Raw genomic sequence first — 19,158 nt, 5'->3', positions numbered from 1 at the left:
CAAGCGTCAGACCGTCTCTTTACTGTGTCATCCAGGCACCTTCCTGCTGAAGGGACCTGAATAACTTTCACAGCAGAGAGGAGGCAGATTGGTGGTCTGCCCATATGAAATGACTTCGACAGCACTTAGTACATGGTTATGCAGGAGATGGAGGTATTTTCACGTTGCAAAATCGCTAAACAAGTTGGTTGTACTCGCTCAGTCTCACACCTGCTTACTCACAAGCCTCGGGACATACGTGTGCAGGTGGTCTTGCCAGGATTGCCCCTGTGCAGCACTGAAGGCAAAAGGGCCTTGGCTGTCAAGTCCACAGTGGGTTCCTTGTGGCTGAAGATGACAAACTTGATGTAGTACAGGTCATCTATACCTTTAGGATCCAACAGCTATACTAGTGTTGTTCTTTTTTCCACAGGGTTTTGCTTATTTCAGTCTCCATAAATATCAGACGACTTTGCTGCCCTCACTTTGTGTCTCACACTGTGTTTGTGTCCTCACTTTGAACTTTGAAATATTAATATTTTTTCTACAAGAAGAAATAAAACATATTTACAACAATGTTGTAATGTAACAATGTTAGGTTTTACAGCCCTGAGACATCTAATAGCTAATTCAATGAGCTATTGAAGTAGAGGAAACCTACCTCAGATTCTCTCTATTATTATTCCTTTAATAACACTTAATGCACACACACACAAAATAGGATATCTTTAAGTGTTTTCAATGTAATGTTTCAGTAGGATGGACTCCTAAGTCTTCAATTTAAAGAGCAAGTAGTAGACTCTACAAAAATTGATTAAATTAGGAGAAATGCTAGGATGGATGCAGGTTGAAATGAAGTTAAAAGCCCAGGAAGAGAAGGTACCCATGTCAGAAGAGCTGTCGGGCAGGAAAGTGGGAAGGCATCCCTTCCTGAAAGCCTTGGGACAAGAAGGAGACTGTAGCAGTGTCATGCTTTAAATCTGTTTTGAGCAATGGGATATATGGAAACTAGCAAGCTTAAAGCACTTGGAGTAGGAAGGAATGAGCTGGTTTCCACATTGTCCTGGTGCACTATAAATGGTTCTGGCTGGCAGAGGGGTTGAGTGACGCACAAGAAAAGGGAGAGAATGCCAACATTGCTATCATTTTGGTTTTGCTCCTTCTTAGGAGTGGGTGTCGGCAACCACTTCTGATGGATTTTAAGGCTTTTCCAGTTCCAGACCCACATGAACAGAGAAAATATTCAAATAGGATTCCGAAAGCATTAAAAGCCTGAAAAGCAACCACTTGTTCCTTTAGGAAGCTTTCCAAAACAATGGCTGGCAGTAAGAACAAATGATCCAAATATATTTCTAGAAAAATTTCTTCACTATAGAAGTAAGCATGGATTTTACTGATCATATGGTTTGAATTCAAAATGATGCCCAAACTTTTATAGCTCCCATTGGATTCTTGAGGGTTTTCCTTGTTTGAGGCTCTTAAGAGCGTAGGGTTGCCAAAACACTAGCATGATGTGTTTAGTGGAGTTAAGGAGCTGGGGACATTATTCTCCAGACTGTTACATAAAAATATAATCCATAGAATTAGTTTGAGAAGTTAGCATTGTTGTCACAGGCAGTTCAATAAAAATGTGTAAATAAAATTGCACAAACTAAGGTAAGGCTGTTACCCCAAAATAGGTTGTTAATACGGAGTAGTATTAGAGTGTTTTCCATCAGCCACACATTATTCTAGTGGGCTGGTTCTTTTTCACCCATTGTGTCCAGTGTTTGCCTCCAGTGCTCAATGACAAATCTAAAGTTGTATGTTTGCCACCACTCTTGTCTGCATTTTCTGTCCTGAACAAGGAGAGATGGCTTTGAATTTCTGCCCAGCTGCATTGTGATTCAGACTGCCTGTGTGACTTCAAGCAGGAGCCTAAGATCCGAACACACAAAAAGATGTGGGTGACAAAACAGGATTTACAAGGGAGAATGATGGTCTGGATTATTGCCTTCTAGGGATGATTTACGTATGTTTAATCATCTACCACAGTGACAGATCCCAAGCAGGCGGAAGAGAGGAATTCACAGCTACAAACCACTTGCGGCAGGAATCCCACAGTCCTAGCCAGACTGCTGAAGCCAGGCTGTTGCTATCAGAGAAGTGTTTTTTTGCAGAGCAAGAAAATAGTTAAGAATTTTGGAAGACATTTACTGTGGTTGCACTGAGGAAGAATGTCTTCCTGATATTTATTTTCTGAGTGTTGGTAGTCAGGGCCTAGGCCCATCGTTTCTTCAAGTGTTCTGGTTAAGGCGGTTGATGCCCACTGGGTAGGTTCTTTCTGGTTTATTTGTATCACCTTCTAACATGAACCTGCACGGCAGTTACCTGCCTCTCCATTTCCCCATTACCTGCTATCTATTCTTGGGTCAGTCGTAGTGGTAGTTGTAGAAATGTTGTCTTTGTTTTAGGCAAATAATGGTATGATATGTTAAAAGTAATTCATGCTTGCAGCATTATAACTATGTGCAATGTTTCCTTGCTTCCCATGGCTGTTTTTGGGGATGCATTCAAAATAAAAGGATATTAGATTACGTTTTAAGTTGCATGTCTTCATATTTCAAATATGAAGATGAAATCCTCCTAAGGAACGTGATGATCAAGTTTATCTACTTAGACAAGCAGTACACAGGTTAGCACCTTTATTTCACACTATGGCAATATAGAGTCCAATACTTTTAAAATACAGAAAAGTATCTCTTAGGGTTTTTTCTATCATGACAGTTTCTTATTCAAAGGTCTTTGCCTCCTAAATTTCTTGTCCTGCTTGGAGCTGCTAGCACTCAACTGCAGGCCTTTTCTCTTTAACATGTCCCATGTAAGGTCAACCACAACCATTTAATGGTGTGGGTTTTTTTGTTTGTTTGTTTTAAATCTAATTATTTTGTTTGTAGCAGACCTCAGTTACTTCCTTCTGGACATACCTGAGTCGCTGTACGTCATCTGAGGAAACTCAGTGAGGTCAATCTGCGCCTTATCTGTAGCATCGATGAACAGATGTTAAGATTGCCATGTCTTAGGAAGTTGCATGCTTTGTTTTTTTTTTCTGTAATGTTTGAAAGATGATATGAATTACGGCACTGTAGTGGCCCACAATTTCTGGAATGTCTGTGGTTTAGAAGGCACAACAGGATTTGATGACTTAACATGGGCAGGCCATGAAGTGTTCAGTTCCCTTCTCATCCAGCAGTCATTTGTCTCTCATATCTGCCTATGAAGAGGTGCATTTCCAAACTGAAAATTTGTGGTGAAAATATGGTATGAGGTGAAAAAAAAATGAAAAGAGAATTGTTCTGTTTTCATGAGGTTTGATTCAAACAGTTTCCCTTTACGGTGGAGAAAACACAAGCTAACACCCCCATCCTTCAGAATGCTATGGGAGCTGAAGAGGGACACGGAAAGGGAAGTGAAACTGAGCTGTTGGTTGCAAACATCATTTTAGGTTTTGGCTCAAGTTTCTGCTGTAAGTGATTGTGATAGTAAAATGGAAGTCACAGTAGAATCGATCTAGAAATTGGTGGCAGTTTTGGTGTGGTCACTTCTTCCAGAACAAAGTGTGGCACCTTCGTGGCCAATTCATTGTTGCAAGGGGATTTTCTGGAACGCCGGGGATTTACTGTTCCATATTACATGGTAGTGTGCCGAGTATAGAGTGAGAGCTTTCTACAGGGACTCTAATTTAATATAATTCACGGGGAGTTTTGATATGTGTCTAGAAAATAGAGAAAAATCAAATGCAGATGAGAAAGTGGAATGTTATATATGGTAAAATAAAGAAACAGACGTTGGCTTAATGACATCAGAAAAAAGACTTCCAACCAAGTTCCAGGGCTTGAGAGTGTTAATCTCATTAGTTTCAAATTATTATCCAAATGTCAGCTCCTGGATCCTTATGGAATCACAGAAATTCATGTCAGATACTGAATAGGGCTAGAAATTTAAATTATTGAAAAGTAGCTGCAGTTTCTTTTCTTATATGAACTCAGTGGTGATCTACTGTACTCAAATACTGACTAGCCAGATTCCCTTTCAAATGATTGCCTGTCATTATGCTGCTGAAGAAGTCCATTTTTTTCCGTAAAACCTGAAGATGTATTTATTTTCAGCGGGGATTGCAGTTCCTGCCAGTGGAATCTCAGTAGTTCTGGCTAATTGTAATGTGGTTGTAAATATGTGATTTCCATGGAAGTTAATTTAGTCACAGGATTTTATTTTATTTTTTGCTTTTTCTATATTGATGGCTTTGCTTAACATGGCTGCCAAACATATGTATAGTTTAAAGAAAACTCAATTACCATTGGAGTAGAGTATTTATAGTGAACTGCTCGGTATATGGATGTATTGCTTTCCTGGGTGAAGCAGGAAATGCTTGAGATCTTGCCTGGTTAGTCTCTAATAATAATTTCATAACAAAATTATGAACCATAACTCACAGCAATTGTTCTAGTAAGAATTTCATAGCAAAACCTTATTTCGATACTTTTAAAAAGTTTTAATCAAATGGATGGTCCCTTAGTCTGTGCAAATTGCCATTAGGTTTACCAATGTTTAAAACACTTTTTAAGAACTTTTGTGTAATATTATTCCAGGGTGGGATCCAGTTTTTATGGTATTTCCAGAGCCAAACTTGTACGGGCAGTTCTAGTACTGACCCTAAATTTTAAAATATTCAAGTTGTACTTTTTTTTCACATATGACATTCGGTATTCTAGGGTGTTTTTTTTGTTGTTGTTGTTTGGTTTGTTTGTTTGTTTTCCTGTTGCTAAGATACTCCGAGCTGGAATTTACTCAAGTCTAAGGACTGAAGGATGCATAATAATAATACTAAATTAATGTGACTTCCATTTAAGAAGTACCCTTACTGGCACACCAGGGCAATCTTTTATTTATTAGACACTGGCATATGAGTATAGGAGGTATTAAGAATCTAACATCCAGAATTAAAACAAGAAAACTGCTGTATTCCCCTCTTAGATGATTTTAGGTGTATCCAAGGTGCCTAATGCCTGATGAAGTCAACGTAGGCACCTAAGTATACTAGAAAAATCCTGCTGATGGCTCCCTGGTGATGCAGCTTTGGTATGCAGTGGGTGCAAGGCAGCAAGGTGTCACAGTCTTGCAAATGCTCGTCTGCAGTTGCTGTGGACCCTAGTTTGAGAGAAGGTACATTAAACCACGGAGATCAGGGAGTCAAGTAATCTCTTTAAAAACTCTTTGTTTGACTCTGTGGTCAGTAGTGCCTGTAAAGAAGTAAATTGTTTCCAAGAAATGAAATAATTGGCATTAACCTTGAGACGGTTACCACAAGGTTCACCAAAAGGTACTTATCCATGCAGTTGAACTGTCTCGTATAATTTAGCTAATATGACTGAATAGTTCATCTGATGCAATCGCATACTATATTTTCAAAATACAGTTATATGCACATAGCATATACTGAAGGTTTCAAATTGCTTTAGGAAATTCCAGTTTGAATTCTTTCATTGGCTAAAAGCATGAGAAAACATTGAAATGCACGATAACTTTGATCAGAGCGTACTATTTAAGAAACATTTAGTATTCATATCAGACAATCAGTTCTGACAACCCAGTCAAACAGTAGATGCAGCATTTAGATAACCTCATTTCTGTGTATACACAAAATTTTAGTGTATATTAACCAAGTGTAACTCATTTGAAACTTACAGCTATTGCTTTCCTTCCTTAACATGCTCTCACATGTTTATCATTTGTCTGGATTAACAGTGTTTCTGCTAAATGTTTCTTCTATAATAAGAATAGTCAAGCATGGCCTTATGAGTGATGTGCTGCTGACCTGCATAATAACATTAAAATAAAATCCATGTTCTTTGGATTTATTCTTACTTCTTTATTACCTTCCCTATGGGGCCATTTATTTTATTTTTTTTACTCATTAGCTGATCACTCAATGAAGGCTTCTGCTGAGATGTCTGCAGAGAGATCTGCTGGGATGTCTGTAGAACATTTTCCTCTAATCTTTTAATCTTAATTTAGGAGTAAAGTATATTGGTACTCCAATTATTCCTTCTAGATGATTTACATAAGATACAGAATATCACAGAAGTGTATCAGTAGATGTCATATTATATCATTATCATATTACACTTGTATTTAAAATCTGATTGCAAATGTTAATAGCTTTATAATATACAATTATGTATTGTTCTTAACTTAAAGCACTTTTTTTTTGTCTTTCTAGGTATGGCATGAACTGCCTCATTCAATTTGAGGATTTTGCTAATGCCAATGCATTCCGCCTCCTGCATAAGTACCGTAACAAGTATTGCACTTTCAATGATGACATTCAAGGTAATAAACTCTTTCTCTTCTGTTATGATGCTTTTAAGTCAGAAAAAAAAAAAAAAAAAAAAAAAAAACAGATTTTCCTGAGGATTTTACTTGAGGATGTCCATTATGGGGTCACGTTTTGCCTTGGGTTTCCTCAAGCATGGCTTTATGATGAGCTGTCTTTGCTCTTAACCTTTCCCCTCATTTACTTCCCCTCTCAAGCTTTATTTAGATGTTCACTCTTTTTTTTTTCTTAATAGTTCAGTGTATGAATAGCTTTCTCGTATACATCGTTAACTTCAGATCTTTGGGAAAATGTCAAAGTTTGAGCCTGGACTGTACATCCCTCAGGTTTTTTTTTATCACTCCAGTGACAACTGGTCCACTGTTTCTCTGTGTGACAGAGCTTTCTTGGTAAATGTCAAACTTTATTTCAGTTCTTAAACTGACAACTCAGTTAAATACCTTTCTGATTTGCATTGCACTCCCAGGGCTGCATTCAATTTTAGAGGGAAAATGACTGTTTTCCCATCTGAGTCATTTGTAGCAGAGGGCAAAAGGAAAAGATCCAGGATGAGAACAAAGACCTAGGATGAGGAAAGTCAAGAGCAGAAGGCAAAGCCTGTGTGACTGGGCTTTGATGTGACTTTTGGGGTTTTGCCTAGGTCTGTAAGTGAGGGGGATTGCCTCCATGCTCAGCCTAGATAGGCCTCATATGTACCTTCGCTCCCAAGAAGAGAGACAAGCTGCTCCTTTGGTGTCTAATTTCTTGTTAGAAAAAGAGCTCTGGAAAATAACTTTCTCTAGGAACTTAAGCACGCTCACTTCCATCCCTGCCAGCAGACTTGAGTTCAGAACTGGAGAGAGGCACCACGGGTAGGCCCTGTGCCTTTCACTGCCTCTTGGCCCCTCATGATTTCATGAGTAGAGGGAGGTCCTCTGTACTGGTGAGATCAAAAATGGGAATTTAACCCTCTTCATTTCTAACAGTTTGCAGTGACACTTCAGGTCAAGCATTAGGTGCTCGAGCTTTTAGGAAGTCATTCTGGAGTCATTCTATTTCAGGGACTCATGCGTTCCTTAGAAGTGCAGTCACGTGGAGTCTTTACATTTATTCAATTTCTGTGATCTAACTTGTGGTTGGGAGTCTTCTTGTATTTTCGTGAATGATATTTGGGATTTCTTGGTGATCTCCAGCCCTGATGCTTGTTTAGCTTCCAGCAGGTGAAAGCAGATGCATTTAGCCTGCTCCAGCTCTGACATTTGTCCTCGTATCTCCATAAATACTTTCAGCATCTTTTTTGTAGGAAGTCATCTTTTCCCCTAACGTGGCAGTAGAATAATGACCAAATATAGATCCAGTTATCTTTTCTCCCTTCTCCTTCTTTCTGTTCCAAGTTTATAAAGCCTAAGGATCTCTCACCCTGACAACATTACTGAGGGTAGATGGTACTAACTTCTTCAGCAATCCTTCTTAGAGGTTCTCCTTTTCTAAATGGTGTGATTTTTTTTCCAGGCTACTTCAAAGACTGGCCTTCTCTGTTTCCAAATTATATTTTCTACTCCTAGAGCAGTAAACCTGACAGGCAGCATAAGGACAACAGAAGCAAGCAAGGAGAATTTTGTTTGTTGTTTGCCGTCTTCTTATAAAGACAGTGATTGTACAACACATTAAACAGAGTTTCTCTTAGTCCAAATATGTGACGAGCCAAAGCTATTTTAAGGATAGAAATAAATCAGTTTTTCTGATGTTTCGTAGAAAGACTTGCAGCTTTTTTCACAATCACAAGATAGCCAGACAACGAATTCCTATATATCTTAGTGATATCTTAACGCATCTCAAATCTTTAAAAAGCTGATATACGATCCTGACTTTTTCCAGGCACTATAAAAAAAAAAAATGAAGAAAATATTGGCAAGCTGAATACCTATTAGCAAGTAGTAACTTGGACAATTGCAGTTGTTTTCCGTTAGCTCGGAGCTATTTGTAGGGCCATGCCCCTAACTGATGCCATTGCAGAGCACTTGCCAAAGTGTTTGCGAGCACTGATCATATAAAATCACTAAGTACTGGCCATTAAGGGTAGCCTGTAGGCACATTCAAGAATTTCTGGAAACAGTTTTGTCTCCCTCACATCTTTTTCTCTGGAAAAAGCTTTGTGACTTTTTCTATATCCCAATTCTGTACTCAAGGAAAAAGGATTGTGACCGACTTCAATAGCTCTGTATTAGAAAGAATGATGAAATTACTCCAGCTTTCTCATTCTAGAGAGCATTTTGGTTTTTTGGATGGGTGTTGATTTTTTCCATTATGATAATTTCTTCATATTTATGTTTTTGGAATATTTTTATGATCACAATAACAGCGATGTTGCTTTACGAAAAAAATACTTATTTTCTTGGATTCTTGCTTGTTTTTATTCTGACCACAGGTCAACTTGCTTCATATTTTTTTCTCTGAAACATGGAGGATATGATTTTTGGAAATGAGAGTCAGTGAAAACCTTCAAAACAAATCCCTTTATCTATCTGGCTCTATAATTATTTGAGAGCATTCTTCAACATTGGCATGTTTTTGATAGCAGTTTCATATATGGGAGAAATACTTTAATGTCAAGCTTTACAAAAAATTTTAAATGTCTTGTTTAAATTAGGTTGATAACTTTAGTCGCCTCCCAATATATTTAGGAAGGAAGGAAGGACCATAAGGACAGAGTGGAATTTTCTTTAAGATATGAGACTTTTTTTTATTCTCTCTCTCAAAGTCCTGCCTTGGAATGGACCAACGTCAGAAAATGAATCAGGGCTTGTGTCACAAAACCAAGCTGTTTTTTTAAGGTGGAAGATGTTCTCTGCTTGGTGAGCCTCCCTGGAAGGAGGCAGGATGGGATCCATGGTTTAGGAGGCTGAAAATCCCCTTGGAGAAACTAACCTTTTCCATTCCCTGCTGCATGGATGATGGACAAATCTCTTAATACTTCTTTAAGAAGAAGTCACAGGTGCAAGTTCAGAATTGCAGAGTCTAAAATCCATAATCCATTTGCTTAGCGCCTGAGCAGCTGGCAGGTGGTGTATGAGCTCGGAAGCAACCTGGGTGCCTGCAGTTGTGTTTCTGCAGCTGTGGCAGGCTGGGTGGCTTCACGCCTTACTCCTGAGTGCCTCTGCAACGCGGAGCAATGCTTCGTAGCTATTATAAAACCTAGCTGCTGGCAGAACGGGATGCTGTAGCGCTCCCTTTCCACTCCCATTTGAGTTTTGGTGTGCCTGCTGAAAGCGTTTTTGCTACTCAAGCACAGTCAGTGGCTTAAGGCAAGTTTCCACGTCTTAGGAGCTGTGCATTTATTTTACATGCGTCTCCCAACGCCCATCACACGGTAGTTGTTTTTAGTCACTGCAGACGTGGACTAATTTGAAATGGTGGCATAAGTTTCTCTAGCCTTTCTGCCTCTATACAGGCCAATTATTTCAGCTAATTGTTTCGATTTTCCCCACCCCTGTATTTTAAAATTGCCTCAATGGAAAGCGACAAACTTTTGCAGTAAAAGTCAATCTATATAAAACGTTTCTGTGTGCTGTATAATTCTGTAAGTTTTTATTTTGGCATTATAGCCCGATTTCATTGCGCAGTGCTTCCCTCCATTGTGGGCACAGAACCTGTATTTTATGCCAACAAAAATAATTTCAATACAGTGTACTTTCTCCATGCAAATAACTTCAGCATCCACCATGACTTCAGATGTCATTTGTTTTTAACAGCTGTGCTGTTTAATCGCAGCAACATTTTATTAAAAACAACAGACCTTAAATAAAAATGTAGAACACATGCAATTTAAGATTTTTTTTTAATTCTCGCTTCTGTGTTTTGATCTAAACACATACATACGTGCTAAGTTTTTAGCAGGCTGACATTTGAATAATTAGGAAAATTATATCTGAAAGTTATGTTATGACCAGCTTAACATTAAGTCAGTGCAATTCTCACAAATCTGAATTTCTCTGTCAAAAGTTCTCCTTTTTAACATTTCATTATTTTTAATGCTAACATTGGAAATGATTCATTTAGTATCTGGAAATCCCAGTCCTTGAAATCAAATTTAAAAAAAGGCTTGGGGTTTGTTGTTGTGATGGGCACGGGGGTCAAATACGTTCTCTGACCAAAAATTTGGGAAGTGCTTGTTATATGATATCTAATAGCTCAAATGTTGATATTATGTCCGAAATTCTGATACTAAGCATAAAGATTACAAAAACTCATTCCTAATATGAGGTAAAATATACTTCCAGGTGAAAAAGAACTTGGGATTTTTTAAATTTTAAAAATAGAAATCCAATCAGGACATGTGCTATAGGGTTCTGGGAAATGTATTTTTCTTCCAGTATATTCATGACATCAACTGTCCATTACTTGGTGGTAAATTCACATTGAAATCAACGTGCTTTCAAGTAAATTTCCTGTTTTAGGTTTTGTATGCTTTTCCTTATGCATATACAAGGATGTGCACATACGAGGATTCCCCTCTTTCATTTTTTTTCTCGTTGTGGGTGAAGAAAAATCCTTTCTCATCATGGTCCTGGGCAGCCTACGTTGGGTGTCCCTGCCTGAGCAGGGGCTTGGACCCGGTGACCTCCAGAGGGCCCTGATGACCTTATCCCATCTGAGACTCCATGCTTGGACCCGGTGACCTGCAGAGGGCCCTGATGACCTTATCTCATGCTGTATCCCTTTTTGAAGATGCCAAACATTTGCTCTTTTAAAAAGGCTCCATTTCTCCTTTCCTGGAAACTTCCCTTCTTTGCACTCTGTGCTGCAGTGTGGGGCAGAGCATCAGGCCCTGTGTGTGTTAAGCTTTGAAAAGCCAGCTTATGGCAAGGAGAGAGCTTCCAGCTTTTAAATGAAGGGCCTTTTGCTTTGCAGCAACGCTAGGTTGCTTCAGCCCTTGCTTACCTCTGCACTGAGAGCAGGGACACGGGCACTGCTGCTGCACCGTGCTCAGGGGAGGGAAGCAAAGCGAGTGGAGAGAAGAGTCAAAGCCATCGCACGGGAGTTCAGCTGAACGGGCTGCATGTTGGGGATGAGTCTGGAAAGGGCCTACCCACAGCCTTCACCCCACTAGTAAATGAGATCACACCCTTTAGGTAGGATATTTACTCTCGTCTTTTCTCCCAGAAGGAGTAGAGGAGGGGAATGCATTTTCTTTTTCTGGCACTGTGTGTTATTTGGAAGAATGGCACTGTTGACATATGATTTCCATTATGTTGTGTATTGAGAAATAGGAGTCTTAGTTTTACCACTTCCTAATATTTTAGTCAAGAATGAATAATTCAGATTTTAGGATGTGCTACAAAGCTTCCTCTCCTTCTGTTTGCTGGCTTTTAAAGATAATGTAGAGAAAATGACATGAAGGAAATGCTCATATTTGATTACATTTTCAAAAAGCTTTAAATAACGTACAAATTCTTCAGTGCCATAAGCCATTTATTTCTCATTCAAGTTAAACTGCAGGCAATAAAAAATAACTTCTCCATCCTTGTGTTTTGGGGCTTTTTCCCTCCTTTTTTCTTTAATTGTTACATCTGCTGAAAGAAGACTGCTCCAAAGCATTTACACTGTGCCAACCCTAAAAGGCTGCAGTCTCTAGGATTTCCTGTGACATATTCGTGCTCGATGATACTGCTCACAGTACCAAGCAAGGCTAGAGCATCTTGGACAGAACACAAAGACTTGATTAAAAAAAAAAAGTGCACTTTGAAATTTTGCATCTAAATTGACACCTCTTTAGAAAAATACTCTCCTTTAATAAACCTGCTCTGGTTTTTCTTCTAGAAATGTTGTGAAAACAATACCTTTGAACAGTGTCCATTTTATTCTGCGCACTGTGGGTTTAACCTATGCTCTGTGGGAGAGGGAAGGAAAGAAGTTTCTCTCCTTCATGTAGCGATGACAGTAGGAAAAGCAGCGAGATTCTGTTTCTGAGCCGTAACATTCACCAGAACTGGTTGGGCTTTGGCAGTTGGATGTGAATTGCGTTTTGATTCTTTTCAAAAACTCGACTCGGTATTCACGGTGAAATTTAAGGTCATGCTATTAGTCAGAGCAGTTCCGGTTAAACAGATCTGCCTTTCACGTAGCCAGCTTTCCCCTCTTTCATGAGGAATGAATAAGGGAAGCTGCTGATGAGGAGTGATGACAGCCACTGCCAGCAGCAAGCGGTGATAGAGAATTCAGTGCTCTAATAAACGGGGTCATTATGCTTTCTAGAGTCAAATGGCTGAATAAAACCAACGTAGAGTACTTTTAAAATACCATTTTTAGAGCAGTTCTTCTGTACAAATGGTGATTCATGAGCAACAAAAACCTTTATATATTGCTCTCCTAAAATTTATTCTGAATTGTGCTGATAATGAACATGTGGGTAACAATAACTCACATACCTTGCAAATAATTGACACAAAATTTGGTTGACTTTCAACAAAGTGTTTAATTCATTTTTTTCGTATCTCTTCTCTTTTTCCTTAAAACACAAAATGGTATTGTAGTAAAATGTGTAAAAGTCTCTGACTGCTCATACATAATCGCTGTTCATTTTTCCAGCTAACAACCCTAGCAGGACATCAGCCATGAAGATAAGCATGATCCCAGCATTCCCATTCACTATAAATTTACAGGGTTTCATTTTTTCCTCCATTGCCAGAAAGTGGCTTGAAGAGCCACTTCCTCAGCTCTCCAAGAGCACTTCTGGTGAGGCGGCCATGACTTGTGGCCATCTCCTGCCTGACAGAAGGGACTTCAGGGGCTGGAAACAGACTTCTTTTTCAGGAGGCCAGATCAATGGTTTTAGGGATAAGCCGTGTTATGTCAGCTTCTTCCTTCTCTCCTGCAAACACAGCTGTGTAACAAAATAGAAGCAAGCACTTGGCATCCAAAGAGAGGATGGGGTTTTATTGAAGGTTATGAGGATTGTTTGGTAGAGTACCAAGGGAAACTGAGAAGGCGGTTGGACTTCTCTGGTTTGCCATTGTTGGCCTTTGCCAATTTGGCACTTTCCAGAGGAAGACTTAATTTCGTCTGGGAAAGAACCAAGCTAACTCTTGGACACTGTGGTGGGGAAGTGTCTCAGCCTGACAGTTGGTGTTCCTGAAGCCATGCCTCAGAGAAACCATTTAGTATTTTTATTTTATTTTTTTTAAGAAATGCAGAAGAGAGTAAATGATCTCAGCTCTGAGCAAGTAATAAAAATGACTAAAAATGACAAATTTGTATGGTCTAAACATTAAGTGGGCTAAGAACAAGGTGTCCTGTATTCCTGATGATCGAAGGGAAAAGTCATAATCACAAAGCACATAACAAACTTTTTTAAAGCTCTACAGACACTTTTTTGAACTGTTCAGGTGGGCAAAGTGACTCTACAACAAACTTTCTATCTTTAAAACATTTTCTTAAATTTTACTAATTTTTTTTTCTTTTAAGTAACCATTTATGAAACTTAGATAATCCATCCTATAAGCCACTGATTCAAAGCCAGCTTTCAACACACAAATGATGTCTTTTTAAAGAGAGATTTACCTAAGACTGGGTTTCTTACTACTACTGTTCTTTCAGATCCTTAGCTACCCGTGTTTGACACTTAGCAGTTTGTGTGCCCACAATATAAAGACCTGTTTTGAGCATCTTCTGGAGTTTAGCATAGAGGTTACTGCCAGCTGAGTTTTAAACTTGGCTTTGCTTGTGAGAAAGACTTGTGAATAGCAAAAGCACATCGTGCAGGGGAGCTGCGTGTTGAAGGCAAATGTCCAACGTGCAGATTCTGGGCCAGGTGCTTTTGGAAGGTTAGTCATACCTATTTCACACTTCTGAAGGAAAAAATCTGTAGCAACGTGAGCTGTCCCCTCAAAAGCAATGAGGTGGCTTGTAGGTTATTTCGGTTAGTGCCATGGTGATCAAAAACAGACTTTCAGGATCCAGCAGATCTCCTCACAAGTTACCTCAGGCTTCTCAGAATCTCTATAGCCTTGGGTCAGTCAATGACAGCCGCTGCCTGAAGAAGACTTCACTTCTTATTCCCAGAACTGAACAAGGGGGAATTCTTAGGGCCCTCGACCATATTCCTGTGGTTTGGCTCTCTGTGAATCAGGTGGGCATTATAAGTCTTCAAGGAGTGTTGAAACCCATTTTTCCACTTGGAACCCTTAATTGTTAGTGGCTGATACGGCTTTTTCAGTCCTGATGAAATCAGTGCTGTCTGCTATTGGTTCTTCAGAATCACCTCTTAAAAAAACACATTGAGCAAAACTTTTATGCTGGCATCACCTACCTCACCACCCTATCCCTGTCCGTAGGATGTCTTTATGTGTGAATTTGCTAATAACTGATCTGCTTTCTCAGGCGTGTTTTCAATATTTAACGGATCCAAGTTCCTTGCAGGAATAAGGGTTCTTCTGGTCCATTTGTGCTTGGACTTTAATGACAATGACAAAGTGACAACGTGTGAAACATATAAGCTGGGTACCTGGAGTTGGTATCCAGGAAAGAAGGCCTTTCTTCTCCCAGTGGGCTTGGCAGGGCAGAAGGTGTAACTGGTCTGTGGACTTGAATAGCCAGATATCAGGCGCTGGTGACTACAGCTGTCTTCAGCATGACAGAAACTGGCAGCTAGATTCAGCAGTGCCAACAATTCATCCGAAGTAATGAGTGTAGATTTGGGTGCTGCAATTCAAGAAGGATACAAACCAAATGGATAAAGTCCAGAGGAGAGACATGAGTGATGAGCGTTTCAGAAAGCATAACTTTCTGAAAGAGTGGAAGAATTGGGATTGTTCCCCGTAAGAAAAGCAGGTTGTGACACCGTTAGTCTTCAACTAACGGTGTCAGGTTTTCCAACGATAGGTAAGACAAGAGGCTAAGATAGAAGAAGAAAAAATTTGGATTTGATATTTTCAACAAAAAGGATATTGAAGCACTGAAATAGCTCGCTGAGGACATCGTAGAGGTTCTCAGAAGGAGACAGAAACAAGGTAGACAAAGATCTGTCAGAAATAAAGGAGGTATTGTTAATCCTGTCATTGTGAACAAGTTTGGGTTAGATGCCTGCTTGAGGTCCCTTTATTGCTCTACTTTTTATTATTAGGTGTTTCTCACGATGAGGACCAAAATCTTTCTATTCAAAGACAGACAATTCTCATTCTCTGTAGTTTTGATTTAGAGAAGAAAGGCCTCTACAGGCTAAATCATAAAACTAAATTTTAACCTTTTTTTCCTGTGGTGTAACTCAAATATAGATTTAAAAGGTACTTCTAATGTTTTAGAGGCAGATGAATTTAAACCCCTTTCACAGCGGACTGGAATTTTGATGGTTTTCAGATGCAATAGGAGAGTCAGTGTCTTAAATAAGCTGGTCCTATTCTTTTGGTTCCCTTGGCTTCTCTGTAAATGTTCGCAATTTGCTCATCTACTCTGACAACCTCTGCATGAGAAGTGAAGGTTTATAGGCATCACAGGATTTCCATTTCTCAAGAACTCCGAAGAATTTTTGCCTCCTGTAGGATCAATGCAGATATCTGTTCCGATAATGAGACCATCCTTAACTTCCAGTATCTGGAGTCCTTCAAAATGCTTCTTTCTGGGCCGTCCTGTCCTTTCCTCCAGAAAAAGATAGTACCAAGAATATTTTGAAACAATTTGATTGCACCAGTCTTGACACCTGTTCAGTAGAATCAACCAACCATATTTTAGTGTTAACTCTGAAGATATTCCCACCTGCATTTTATTTTCCTAAAAACAAAGTACAAAAAATTCCAGTTCCACTGAATATTTTCATATTAGCCTGCGTATTTGTATCTTTTAGCTGAAAGACGCTGTGAAAATATTTAAAATGTATGCCTAATCGATGCAATTGTTTCCAGACTAATCAAAGATAAACTTTTTTTTTTTTTTTTTCAGGAACTGCATCTGTGGCTGTTGCAGGTCTTCTTGCAGCTCTGCGTATCACTAAGAACAGGTTATCGGATCACACAGTGCTGTTCCAGGGAGCTGGAGAGGTATGTGCTTTTATACAGCAGAAATTCTAATCTGAAAATTTTTCTTAATATTTATTCAAGTTATATGTATTGAATTCACAAGAAGATTAAATGGGTGGAATGATCACTAAAGCTTGCTAAAAGTTGTTTTTTAATTTGAACATAAACTTTAAAAAGTCTTCTCTGACCATCCAGTGAGGCCTCATATTTTTTATAAGAAATTTTGTGGAGATCCATTCTTAATTACTTCAGGTTTTAGCTCTTCAGCTGTAAGTTACTGAACTGCTCTCAATATAAACAAACAAAAAATTTTGGAAAGATGAATAAACAGCCAAAGACAGCCAAAGGGAAATTAAGTAAAATATTTACCAGTGTCAGTGTTATTTAGTAAGAAGCAGTTCCCCTTTGATTTTTCCTGTCATTAAATACAGCTTTTTAGTATTCTGCATGTCAAGATCATCTATTTCTGAAGATTTTAATGCACATTTATTTTTTGATACTAGTTTTTCAATGTAAATTTCTAAGCTACTGACACGCAAGTGAAGGCTATACTTATATACCAGATGACAGACACATTGTAGATGAGGTAAGTCTGCAGTCCCAAGAGGGTCCCAAGTCCCAAGGCTTTTGAAAAATATTATTCGTAGTTACAAAACTCCTTGATAGGTGCAGTAGAATAACTCGGCTTTGTGTAGTCCAGGTATTTTTAATTAGATTCAAAATTTGCTGCTACTGAGATCAGGTCTGTAATTTTCAGAATTATTTACATCCTTGTCTAGTGTATCTCAACACATTTTTACATCAAGATTGTCAGTCTCTAAAGTTCCTTCCCCTGTTTTTGTTCCATACTCAACAGACATGAATCCATGGTCTAATGTTTTATTTTATTTTTAACTTTTATTTTTATTTTATTTACTTTATTTGTAGTAATAGTATTGTCAGTGTGCCTGTTGCTGTAAAGAGGTAACGGTAGATATCATTCCAGCATTGGAAGTTCATTTCTGAATAAACTATGTATTTCCTAAATACAACTACCTATTTCTCAACTGTTAGGTAGAAATAGGGAAATCTCACTCACTTGATTCTCCGTGAAACTGAATAATAAAGAACAAGAATCAGAATCAACCCCATTAAAATTTATCAGTTAGTAATCCAAAATACTGAGTGGTCTGTTGGTTCATTTTGTTGCCTGCTTCTCAATCTATACCTGTCTTTGGTGTGTTGGATGAAATATAAAATCCAGTAAGAATGATACGTTTCAGCAAAATATTGATAAGCGATTTTTTTCTTGCCTCTGCTTTCACTGGGAGCACAGCCAAGTCTAGAGTTACAAAACATGTGAACAGTAGGTAAAAGGAGACTTACCTTCTTGATGGACATTTTAAAGAAAGATAAGGAGCAAAAATTCTTTTAGGTCTGTATTTTACTTTCTGGCATGCAGAGTGTGGTTTTCCTTGATTTAAATTGTGAAATAAAAATCTAATGAACAAAAAAAACTTCAAAGAAAGAATATTAATTATTTTGGTATTATATGGAATAAGTGTTAGTTTTAACATTAGAGTTTGTTTATTATGCTGTCCACACTGCAAATGCTGTCAAAATTTATCTATACCTTTCAGTATGGTTTCTAACAACCAAATATTAGTATTTACTTCACAAAAAAAAAAATCAATTTTATTGTTAAATTAAATAATTTATTTAAAATAATGGTTAGAGGAAACAAGTCAGCAAGGGATTTCTTTCATTTCTAGTTTCATATGCTTCTTTTCTTTTTCCTTCAGGCTGCACTGGGGATAGCAAACCTCATTGTCATGGCTATGGAAAAAGAAGGAGTATCTAAAGATGCAGCTGTCAAAAGGATATGGATGGTTGACTCGAAGGGCTTGATAGTGAAGGTAATACAGTTTTCTTGGAAACTTAATGATAGTTATTTGCAGTGTGTAGATAAAGGCAAGAGAATATTCTTTGTAAAAGCAACTACAGCAGTTTCTCCCTCTTGACATAGCAAGCAGTTTTTCTTTTCTAAAGCGTATTAAATGAATGACAGACTTCCCTGTTACTTCAAGGGGAGTGTGATTGTGCCTGGAGTTCCTGCACCATTTCTGTTAGGGATGATCACACAATAAAGAGAATTTTTCAGCAGTTCATTAAAATGATATGTAAGGAAAGAAACGGTCAACTTGTGGGTTTAATATTTCCCATGTTAACACAATTATTATTTGTAAGCACAGTCTTGTATGAGGATGCTTATATATATGCTATTAAGATAGCATTCAAGATTCTTTTAAAAGGAACAAAAATATTTTTGAAGGGAATATTTTCCTGGTGTTGGAAACATGTCATCCTTCTGTGAGAACTGAGATGTATTGCATCAAATAGCTTCTATGCACAGTGATATAGCTCATGTTGCAGATGTTGTGGTCTGCAGTGCTATCAACACTGCTCAGAATTTGAAGTTGCTGAGAGACTTCATCAGTCACCCTTACCTCATTCCTTCTGTGTGCCAAAATAAAGAAACATATGTATTCCATGTGCCAGAATAAAGAAACTGGTATGTTTTAAAAGGTGGTTATGTATTTAATAGTTTGGGAGCTACTTAAAAGAAATATATGAAAGGCTCGTTGGCTTTGCTTTTTCACCTTACATATTGGTTAGCATTGTTTATGGTGATCTTTGTTCGTACTGCACACTCGTGCTGTGTTCTTTAGCTCTCTGATATTTAGGATATTTTGTAATTCACATGACTGCATCAGGAGCGTGCATTCTGCAGTCAATATCTGTGCTGGTTTATTAAACAGCATCACAACACCTTTC

At 38.3% G+C, this 19,158-nt stretch overlaps 1 protein-coding gene and 1 long non-coding RNA gene across 2 annotated transcripts in view; both read left to right on the top strand.

Annotated features, from left to right (window-relative positions):
- Positions 1–19,158, top strand: part of ME1 (malic enzyme 1) — a 180,830-nt gene that overhangs the window by 137,409 nt on the left and 24,263 nt on the right. The window contains exons 7-9 of the mRNA XM_083829574.1: positions 6,242–6,351; positions 16,268–16,365; positions 18,126–18,239. Coding sequence (XP_083685700.1) covers positions 6,242–6,351; positions 16,268–16,365; positions 18,126–18,239 — 322 coding nt within the window. The remainder of the gene's footprint in view (positions 1–6,241; positions 6,352–16,267; positions 16,366–18,125; positions 18,240–19,158) is intronic.
- On the top strand, positions 6,400–12,151 carry LOC310896798. Its single transcript, XR_014581846.1, has 2 exons — positions 6,400–11,046; positions 11,915–12,151. It is a non-coding gene; the product is annotated as an uncharacterized lncRNA (long non-coding RNA).

Source organism: Anser anser (genome assembly GCF_964211835.1).
Source record: "Anser anser genome assembly, chromosome: 3".
In the NCBI taxonomy this organism is placed as follows: domain Eukaryota; kingdom Metazoa; phylum Chordata; class Aves; order Anseriformes; family Anatidae; genus Anser; species Anser anser.
This window is presented reverse-complemented; position numbering and strand designations above follow the sequence as displayed.